General features: G+C 40.4%; 1 protein-coding gene across 1 annotated transcript; it reads left to right on the forward strand.

The window, feature by feature from the left end:
• The first annotated feature begins 1,614 nt into the window (after positions 1 to 1,614).
• On the forward strand, positions 1,615 to 9,715 carry LOC104929273 (hyaluronan and proteoglycan link protein 1). Its single transcript, XM_010743747.3, has 4 exons — positions 1,615 to 1,947; positions 6,539 to 6,883; positions 7,968 to 8,267; positions 8,474 to 9,715. The coding sequence occupies exons 1-4, from the start codon at positions 1,836 to 1,838 to the stop codon at positions 8,761 to 8,763; spliced, it is 1,047 nt and encodes a 348-aa protein (XP_010742049.1). The 5' UTR covers positions 1,615 to 1,835; the 3' UTR covers positions 8,764 to 9,715.
• The last annotated feature ends 1,664 nt before the right edge of the window (positions 9,716 to 11,379 follow it).

Consider the following 11,379-nt stretch of genomic DNA (forward strand, 5'->3'; position numbering starts at 1 on the left):
CCATGCTTGTTCAAAAGTAATATTAACAGTTTCATAATGCGGCCTACATATCTAGATATCTGTTGATTGATTGGCAATACATATTAAACCAAGTAATGCAAGGAAGGAAGGAAGGAAGGAAGGAAGGAAGTGCCCATTTATAAACAACAATCTTGCTGTCAACAGTGAAATTGTTACAGAAGACTACATTGGATTTGATATCCTCAGAGTATGTCACAAAAGCTGCCATGGTGCTGCAGGTGATCTGGTTTAAACTCACAGTCTATGTCAAGAGTCTCTGTGCCCTCACACTGTGGCCATGTAGGTTCACAATTGACAGCCCGGCTCTATGGCCGTCTTATGTAACAGTTCCTGAGATCTCCACAGGATTGGGGGATTGGAAGCAGGGGCAGAGAGAATGTACCAACGGCAAGCCAGGGCTTTAGAATATACAACAGGGGCCTACCATGTACCCTGTAGGATCTGTTGAGTTTGAAGGATTGACAGGCTTAGCAGTGGAGAGAAAGAAAACAGTTTGAAAACAGAATTGTCCCAGCTGTAATACCTCAAATGATGGAGCGGTCCACTCCGAGCGTTGCCATCTTTCAAAGTCAATCTGGACGGCTGAGAAAACATTTAAGGGACCACACAGGCCCCATCTGCTCATGGCTGCTCTCAAATCCCTGTCCTGTCTCTGTTGAACTGCTCTGCTGTCTCTGCGCTACTACAACATCAGAAGAGACCATGAGGAACATGCTCACATAATTTACCGTGGAAAGGTCTAAACGGAAAGGTCTCTTAACCCTTTTAGTTACAGATGTTTATAGCGCAACTTTAATAGGTGTTAGAGAAAAAAAGTGGAGTGTGTGTAAAGAACACGTGTTATTAGGGAAAGAAAGAAAGGGAAGAGAAGACAGAGTAATAAAAAAAAAGCAAAGGAGGATAAGGCCAAAGCATGACTCGTGGACAGGACATCCGTGTACATCATTTTTATAGCCTTTTTACATTTAATGGTCTTGCATCAAATGAGCGTATAAGCCAACAAGGCTGCAAAGTGACCACATATCTCCAGTGTAACAAGTGTGTGTGTGTGTGTGAATGGAGGAAAGTGTTGTTAGGCCATTAACAGAGTTCAGAGTAGTGCACGACAACAATATTTAACTCATGAGCATTCATTTTGACTTGTGTAATTGACTAATAAAGACCATAACACATAATTAATTAAATGGGGACATAAAATCAGAAAGAATCACAGTTAACAGAGTGAAAACATACCAAAGCTGCATGTCATGGAACAATGAAGGTGATACATTTGGGTTTTAAGATTATGCTTAACTAACTCCCTGTGATGATATATCTTTCAATGACATTAACAAAAGTAATTTTTAAAATATTGCATTCCTCACAGGAAGCAATGTAGTTCCACTTTCTATCTATCTATATGGCTCTCTATAGTTATCTGCAGTTGATCGTCTGGGGTTTTGCTGTAGCCTACATTCTTCCAAGGGAGAGGAGGGGGTTTTTCTTAAATAATGTGGCAAAGGGGAGCCAGTTCAGAGCTGTGCATGGAGATGGGCTGAGGGGTAGGGGGAGTGGTCTCAACCATGCTATGCTACAATAAAAGGCACTTGTCTGGACCTCTGAGGAGCCCAAACTTTCCAGTAGCACCACAGGCGGCTGCTACACAAAGACAGACAGAAAGGGGTACAGCTAGATGTAAAAAAAAATAAAAGGAGGAACAAAATAGTTTAGGCTAACATTCGGCTCTCTTAAAACATTTTAACTTAGTGCATTTTTTTTTCTTTTCAAGTTTTAATTTATATTTTTTTATATTGTGTGGAAAAAAAAAAGAGAAAATGACGAATCTGCTGTGCATCACAATAATCTCCCTGACCCTGGCTGCCAGTGCATACAGCCAGGTGACGAGCTTTCCCTCACCAACACCACCACCAATAGCCGTACTAACAGGTAAGCTTAAATGTAAAAAAGTTGTGGGTGATTGTGTGTGTGTGTGTGTTTGTGTTTGTGTGTGTATGTGTGTGTGTTACTATTTTTTGTGAATGCATGTATGTGTGTGTGTGTGTAACAGTGTTACAATGTGCATGCAGAACAAGAAAAACTGGAGGATGAGCTGTGGGCTAAGGGACCTGAGCAAAGTGGTACCACAGCTCAGGCTTGTGTAACAACAGGGTCATTGTAGCAGTAGGTAACAGAGTCGTCACTGGGGTAACACACACAGTGTGACTCACCATTGACTCATTGACTTGCTGCATACAGACCACCACACCATGGGCTGGCTGGTGAAAATTGTAAATCACCCTGTCATTCACAGTGGCTCTCTGCCCGTACTACTGAAAGAGGACCATTCCATTAATACTACTAGTTGTACCCTTAAAATTAGTCACAGATGCCTCAGTAGCTAAATCTGGGCTTGTAGCTCTTGTACCTTTTTGGATGTAATAATTTTTACTAGAATGCAAAAATAGGCAGGTAATTTCCCACAGTGGAGCCTCGAGCTTTGGTCATTTTTTCCTGTCATTTTATCAGTTGTCTGTCTTCTCTTTCCTGTGGCAGACAGAAAAATGAAAACATAGAAAGAAATCTTATCAGAGAGCACCTGTACTCCATCATAAGGCTATTAGAGTTCAAATTCACACCTGCCAACAGGATGACACACTGAGATGGTTGCTGAAACCGCAAGCTATGAAATACCAGAATAGATCTACCGCTGTGGTGAAAGAAAAAAAACTAACAAAAAAAAGGCTAGCTACAGTAGAAGCTCTCGTGTCATGCTTATGAGTGATTTTTAATGTGCTTTCAGCAGTGCTGGAAGCTGACTCAGTAGATGTCAAATTAAGGACGTCTCAGCTCTCTCTCGTCCCAGACCGGAGGAAATGGTTTGTCTATGGGAAGAATAATTTTTAAATTCTGGGTGGAGAGTATACTTTTTTTTTTCTCCAAACATTGGAACACTTTTTGGCCACTGATACGGTGTCTATATACAGCCCATGTATGATAATACATGACCTCACTGTCTGCATTATGCAAAAGCATTGGCTCATCTCCATACAGTGTTGCTTTTATTAGCCATATGGGCAGTGTATTCTCTATCTGTTCACGGGGCGTTGCCTGTCCTTACACCTACTGACTCACTCTGGCACTGGGAGGTTTTGGATATCCGCCAGAGCGCCCTGACAGGAGCGAAGTTAAGATTAATGACCCGCAGCCAAACATATAGAGCCCCATGAACAGCGGCCAAATGACTCTGTTTTTCCCTGTGAGGTAATAGTCTGTTAAGTCTAATGCGTACTGTAGTTGTTGGTTACTGAGGCTTGGCTCGGTTGTCAGGGCTGGGTGGGAAAAGGGGCTTGGCTGGAAATGGGCTGAGACTGGGGGCTAAGTTGAAAATGTATTCGGGCTTGGAGATGAGATGTTAGTGGAGCCTGACTACAGCCTACTGTACATGTGTGCTGTGGATTTTTATCTGTGTACCCATGTGAGCGATACACACCCATACTGTGTGTTTGTGAACTGGCCTGCATGACAGCAAAAAGGAAATATTTTATTGGAATTAGTGTGTAGGATCTGGACTGCTGCATTTGTCCCAGCTGTGTTTGTTAATGCTCTCTCCATATTGACACAAGAGAAGAGAAAAAGGCTGTGGGATGTTGTAAAGCATCTCCTGTCTAGCTGCTCTGTCACAGGGCGTGGCATGTTGTGCACATACTGATATAAACATGCCATGACTGCTTTCTGGTGGTTTCCATCCTTTCATAGGGGCCAATAGGGGGCCATAGGGCCAATTAAATGTTTTGCCCATTTAATAACTGCAAGTGCAAATTATACTGAAGACTTAAACAGCATAATTAGACTCTTGTAGTTTCAGAATATAGGTCAGTGAGTAGACTTGGACCGCTGTAATGTTGCTGTAAATTTACAGTTCGGTGTTACAAAGAAGCAGATGGCTCCAATCACTTGCTAATACAACTTTTAACAGAGTGAGAGAGAATTGTGCTCGGTAATAAAATGGCAGTGGGTCTTGGCTGCAGCTGCAGAGCTTTTTTTTTTTTTTTTTTTTTTTTTTTTTTTTTATTGTCATGCACATGTGTTCATTTAGTTCTTAGCTGTGTTTTCATTCTCAGCTGCACTCCACACAAAAAAACTCAGATACAAACCTTTCTGAATTATTTGACGACCCATTTTTATGTTAAACGTGACAATTCGGCACCACCTTTGACCTCAGGGAGTCTTGTATAAATAGGATGTAGTTTGTGGTATGACAAAGAAAAGAATGGCTCCCTTCTCTTCCTGAAAGGCTAAGTACACACAACAGGCTGTGGTTTTATGAGTGTTGTGTGCCCCACATGGTCGGGGCCACATTCTCCTATGGGACATTTGTCTTCTGGTAACTGCAGGAGCAGGAAAGAGTGTGGAATTACTTTCAACATGTCTGCTTTTATGTCTGCTACTACTGCCTCTCAGGCACCATTCATTTCAAGATTGTTCCAGAATATATGATATGCCTAAAACAGAGAGTTCTTTATTATGCTTTCATTTAGTGATGCATAAGGCATTAGGTTAGTTTGTATACAGTAATTTATAGGCTTTTGCAGCATTATGTTGGCACTGTAACGTTTAATCAATCCCCTCTTTCCATCTCAGGATAACAAACCGCATCCAGTGGTTGGTTTTGTTTCCATAAGACAGTACAATGAACTCCTTTATTCTGTAATTTCCCGAAATGTCCTGATATTTTTAGGTATAAATGTTGAATGGCATCATGTCTGGTAAGCTGGTGTCGACGTCATCGTCACCTTCACCTTTGCCAGGGTGTCTGATGAGCAGTTTAGTCATCCTGGATCCCTCAAGTTTCATTCTCTTCATGTAACTGCCACCAATGCAGAGAATTTATGAGGCACGGCGAAGCTGTGAGTCATTTCTCACTGACAGAACAGACAAAGTGGAATCATGTCCAGACTGCTTTTAAACTCTGCACTGCTTTTGAAGACATTAGGACTAAGCAGTGACAAAAGGGTGTTTCCCAGCTCATAAAATATCTGGCATCTTGTCGACCAGGCAAGCAGCAAGGGAGACTACCGGGTGTGGTGATTATGTAATAGAAACAGCTTCTATGAGAAAGTTTGCAGTCTTATGAGAAAAATGGAACAAACGGCACAAGGTTGGACTGAAGGGTAGCTTAGCTCTGTCAGCAGTGCTTCTGCTAATTAAATACTTCTGCCAGAGAGCTCAATAATAATGATCTGAGAACCCCTGAACAAAGTCCAGACACACGTCTATTGTGTGGCTAGAATGGGGGATTGGGACAGTTTAGGCATGGGGTTAATTAGACGTTGTTTCAGTGTACATGTGGGTTTGGGGGGGCAGGTAATGGGTTGATCGGAGCGGAAGGCGCCAATCTAGTGGCTCCAGTCATTTCTTATATTGCCCATGTGGGAAAGGTTTTCCCCACTGAAGAGCCAGTGTTGTAGTATTCCAGTCATGACTCAGGCATTGCTGCAGAAAGTAGAGCCACTCAACTGCTGGCATTCTCAGTCAGAAAGGAGAAGCAGACGGGTTCAGACACAAATCATCAAATGGAGCAGCTTGTTTTTTACTGAATACTACACATGGCAACAGATACTCAAGAGATAATGTTGAAGCATTGGACCTGGATTCAGCTAAAAACCTCTTGGTTGCATGAGATTAATAGTGATGTCTACAGACCACTGAAACAGCAGTTGATCAGTTATGTAATTAGCATATAATCTTACAAGCCCTGTGCATTACAGAATATGACTCTACTTACAAGGTAGATTTTTCAAGGCTGTACCTATTGGTTGGGATCAGGGGCCATGTATATCCACCCATCTGGTGTTTATTATGTTTGCCTGGCAGAGGCCACCCCCTTGCTGGCTGAGGTCTTTCTTAACTAAGCAATCTCTGTGAGGTCTAAACATGGAGGTCAAGGAGACTGTGGAAGCCCACGGTGAGACAAAAATGACCTGACATTTTGTTTTTAGTTTGGACAGGTTTATATATACATACGCACAAAATAAAATAATATTATAATTACTATTATCTGCTTACTCCTTATTTTTATTCATTTGGTGCATGAGAGATGGAATGAAAGACTTCATTATGAGGGTTAATACTCAGAAGCAAAGGTTTATAAGTGCCAGGACGGACAAGAACAGGAATCAGACAGAAAAGGATGATTGGCTCCAGGGGTTTAAGACTGGCTGGAGTCCAATACTGTATCTAATCTAAGCCAAAGAGAATAGCCCCAAACTTTTTGAGTTTTTTGTATGTCATGTCAGTAAAATGTTAAGTACAGTTTACATAATGACAAATAAAGAATAAAATCTCAAACAGACTCTTGCTGTGTAAATTTCATGCCAAGCACAAAATCAAGCAAGAGAAGCAATCTCAGGAAGCAAATCATTAAATATAGTTCTAATCTATGTCCACATTACGTAATATTTTCCTGTTTAAGTCCAAGTGTCACAAGCCTAATCACCACCAAACATCAATAATCATGTTTTCCTCTTTTTCCTCCCAGCTATGATTTCAGTTGACTTAGGCGATAACGTCACCCTACCGTGCCGGCTCCTGCACAAGGACACCATGCACTTTGGTAGCGTTGGTATCCGAGTCAAATGGACCAAGGTGGCGGATGATGAAGCACTGAACGAGGATGTGCTGCTTTCAATGGGATTCCACAAGAAGGCCTATGGAAGCTTCGAGGACCGAGTCTTTTTGCAGGAGCTCGACAATGAAGATGCCTCCCTTATAATAACTGACGTCTCCATGTTTGACATGGGAAGATACCGCTGTGAGGTCATCAATGGAATGACAGATACCATCCAAGAGGTTATTTTGGAAGTGCAAGGTGGTCATGTTGATGGTAAATGCTGTTTTTTTAATTTTTTCTATTTCGTAACTCAGCTCTGGGTTGGGCCTTAAAGTTAAGGCCCTAGCAGCTGCTTAAAGTTAAGGGTCTAGCAGCTGTAAAGTCACAAGGACCTCTTTAACTAGTCATTTTATACTTGCCTTTTCATTGTTAAAATGCATTCAGGATTAATCATCTGCCTCAGTAATGCTTTTGTTTCTGGTTATTGAAAACATCCACATATGCTTTTCATGTGGAAATAAGAAAAAACAAAGAACAGACAGCTTATGCTGATCAATCCAAACCGCAGTAATGACTTAGTGATGATTTGAATACTGTTCGACATAACTAAACAGAAACACATTTTCCTTTCCATATTTCATCTTTCCCGGTCCATATTCTAATACATCTGAATTACTCATCAGATTTTATTATGACTTAATCCATTAAAAGAGAACTACATTCCTGAAACCTTGCACGGTAACACACTAAGTCATTGCAGTATGTTAGAGATCTTCTGCAACTAAGGGCCGCTCACACCCAACTTTTGTTGATAGCTTTTCACATGTGTGAAGAATCAATTTAGGTGGAGGCTGAATACCCACATGGAATTTTGGCATTAACAAAATAATATTAACCTTGTGCTGTTAAAGTTTACAAAATCTTTTGGTAGTAAGGAAATATTTATTTATGTTTATAATGTATTAAGGTAAAATATGGTATATTAAAGAAACTGTGTAAACTATCAAAGTATCTGCTGCCATTAATTCTGCAGCATTATGTAATATTTCTCTTGAATTGGATCGTACTGATGTACAGATTTACATTTGAATCATTATTTTATTACTTCTTGTTGGATCAGTGCAGTTCAAGCAGTTTAGAGTCCATTGATCTTTAATACAGCAGAACTTATTCCCCTAGTTTGCATAAGCCGACCTTCTCTTCTATGCTGAGGGCAAGCACAAAATAGATGAGTTAGCAAACTGACGACATTTTGCAAGCTGGCTTTCAAGGGCTACATTCACTGACATAAAACTAAACATAAGACTGATAGGTTGACATATTACCACATGAATTAATTTTTTTCTGCCTCAATCAGGTGTTGTATTCCCATACCACCCCCTTACGGGCCGCTACAACATGAAGTTCGATGAAGCTTTACAGGCCTGTGCGGATCAGGGTGCTGTGGTCGCCACCTATGATCAGCTGTTTGAGGCCTGGAAGGACGGCCTGGACTGGTGCAATGCTGGCTGGCTGAGTGATGGCACAGTGCGGTATCCCATCAAAAACCCCAGAGAGCCTTGTGGTGGTGCCAACAACGGGCCTGGCCTCAGAAGCTATGGCCACCAAGACAGAGAGAAACAGTTTGACGCATTCTGCTTTGCCACTGCTCTCAAGGGTGAGTTTTTTAAAACTCGTTTATGTTTTCTTGATTCATTTTTTTTTTAATTCTCACAATCACATTGCAATACCTTGGCAAAAATTGCTATGTATGAACTAGTTTGGTATACAAACATGTGAAAATTACTCACCACTGCTTGAATCCTTCCAATAGGAAACTATAATTCTTCTCCTGACCGCCTGTTTCTCTTTCTTTGCTGTCAGGGAGGTTCTATTGGCTGGTCCAACCCGAAAGGCTGTCCTTTGATGAGGCAGTGCAGGCGTGCTTAGATGATGATGCAGAGATCGCCAAGGTGGGCCATATTTACTCCGCCTGGAAGCTTGAGGGCTACGACCGATGCGATGCTGGCTGGTTGGCTGATGGAAGTGTCCGCTACCCCATCTCCAGGCCCCGCAAGAACTGCAGTCCCACAGAGGCTGCGGTGCGCCTAGTTGGATTCCCGGACAAAATGCAAAAGTCCTATGGTGTTTACTGCTTCAAGGCTGAAAATTGAGGGGATAGATAAGAGCCATAACCACCAAAGAGCAGCAACAACCACAACCAGTAAAATCAACAATAAAGCACACAAGCTTTGGATCTTAACTAGCATGAACTCAATACCTTTCTGAAACTGTGATAACCCTTTTTAACGCCTAAAAAACAAATACCATACATCTTAACACCATATGCAATGAATGACAAAATATTTTGTAGCCATTAAGTTTTGTTTTTCTCTAACTGTGCATTCATTCATTTTACACAGACTATTGTGGGAAAAAAGGAAACAGTGTAAAAGATATGACAGAGACAAGATCTTGGTGGTTGTGAAACATGATCCAAGTTTGGTTTGTCCTCCACAGAATGATTCGAAGTGTGAAGGTTAAGATTTAGAGCATTTGTGCTCATGTGCAGATGATATTTGCTGCTTTAAAATTTGTCTGAAGAACAAAATAGTGTGATATTGTATGCATCACATCAGTGAAAGACCTTAGATTGGTTGCAGTCATGAACATTAACTTGGTTACCACTGTTGAGCGACAGATATATCCCTCTCTAATCAGAGTTGAGGCTATTTTTTCATGTCAAAAGGTTTTCCAACCTAAATTTACTTTTTAAGGAAATGAATGTAAATGTCTTGATGGACTGTGACCTATTTTGCATTGATAGCTACCATGAGACCGACTCCAATGACTCCCAATTTGAAAGACATTTTTATTATTGTAACCTTATGTTTGTTTATTTTAACAAAATGTTTTTCACTTTTTTAATGATTGTCTTTTTTTTTTTTACATGTTTATAATGTTCTTTTGTTTTTTTTAACATTCTGTCAGAATCAGATTATTTGTGAAGTGTAGATTTTAGACAATAGCCAGATTTCACCCAGATAGTGAATACAGAGTACAGATTTACACATTTTGCCCTGAACACAACTTTTTACCAAAACATGATCAGTTGTAGCAATTCCCTAAGATAGACATCTAGTTACAAGTACAACTAACTGTATGGGCTAAAATCCAGCCTTCTTACTTCTTATGTTATGAGCTGTAAATGGTACATCTCCGCTGGCGCTCCGTTCTTGAAGTCCTGAGTAATACTGATAATCGCTCAAATTCGGCAATAAGGATTCATTGATTGTCGTGCTGTAGTGACTGGATCTGAAAAAGTGTTTGGGAATAAAGAATCAAGACAGTTTTGGAGACAGAGCTGATAATCTAAACATGTGCCACAACCAGACGATAGCACCCTTTTCAGTTCCAAAACATAATTTAAATATTTTGCATTTTCCTTTTTGTTATATTCTCCCTTTATACTTTTTCTAACCCTAGGCACTGACCCAAGGCTCACGACAGCCTACTAAGCTTACTGCAGGTTACATGAGGTAACATGGTGGTGCATTGTCTGTAAAAGCAAAACTTAAATGTGTCTGTTACACTTGTACTGTACACTCATGCATGAAAAAAGGTTGAAGGTATTTTTGTATCTTATCACCATGTACCTTTTTCAACAAAGCAGTCTGAAATAAAGAATGCAACTTTTAAATCACTTTTGTCCCTTCTTCAACAATGAACATTTCTATTTCCTCTGGAACCAAATCAACATGTATTATGAGAAGATACAGAGGTTTAAGCAGAGATTTAAACAGTATTGTTTAAGCTGCCATGGCCAAGGGCCATGTATCTGGCATGAGACCATGTCGCTGAGAACTTAAGATTAGACTCTCCTCACATTTATTTATTCTTTGGCATTTTATATTCAGTGCCAGGCTGCCAGCCCACCACAGCGTTAGACAAAGGGAACAGTACCACAGTCTTTTAAGAGTGCTTGTGGGAATGCATGGGAATTGGGTCAGATTTAGGTTGATTCTGCAGTGAAATGCCAGACAAATGTAAATGCGTGTGATGGTGAAAAGTCTATTTATGCAAGCTTTTTGTTCAGTGGACACTGGGGCAGACAGCAAAAGAAAAAAAGAGAGATTGTGCAAAACTTGTCATACTATTTTGAGCATAGAAATAGGCTAACAAGAAACAGATAGATAGAAACAATGATTTTGAATTCTCAAATAAAATTTGAAGGGAAAACTACAGTGTACTCTTACACACTCGACATGAATGCAAAAAAACAGAAAACTTGTGGCATAAAGTGAGCTTTTCTTTGTCTTGGAATGTGTTTATGCTGGAAGCAGACAGTAAAATTGATGGGACATTGTCTCGTTGTTGTTGATTTTGCAGGAGTAATGTTTAACATTTCATTTTGTATTGTGCTTCTGTGGTTTCAACCAATCAAACTTTTTTTTTTTTTAAAGTCTGCTACAGCCCAAATCACTCAAAGGTATCCAGATTAAGTAAGGAAAATTGCAGGGTAATGAGTGAATGACATATCTACATTGGACTAGACTGAGACTGGGGTGCCTGTCAAGCCCAAGAAGCTATCAGGAAGAGTCAGGGTGTATTTCCTTTCCAAAACAAATCTATAAAGCTTGTTAAATCCCAGAAAGACCTGGGCGGAGAGGTCTTTTCTGCTAAATATCCATGAGACATCTGCATTTCATGAGGAAGCCTTTAATCACAAGGCAAGTCTTCTCTAATGACAGAGTGGGCATTCAAAGTGAAAACCACAGACAACCCCAACT

This window comes from Larimichthys crocea, chromosome III, assembly GCF_000972845.2.
Source record: "Larimichthys crocea isolate SSNF chromosome III, L_crocea_2.0, whole genome shotgun sequence".
Lineage (NCBI taxonomy): Eukaryota > Metazoa > Chordata > Actinopteri > Sciaenidae > Larimichthys > Larimichthys crocea.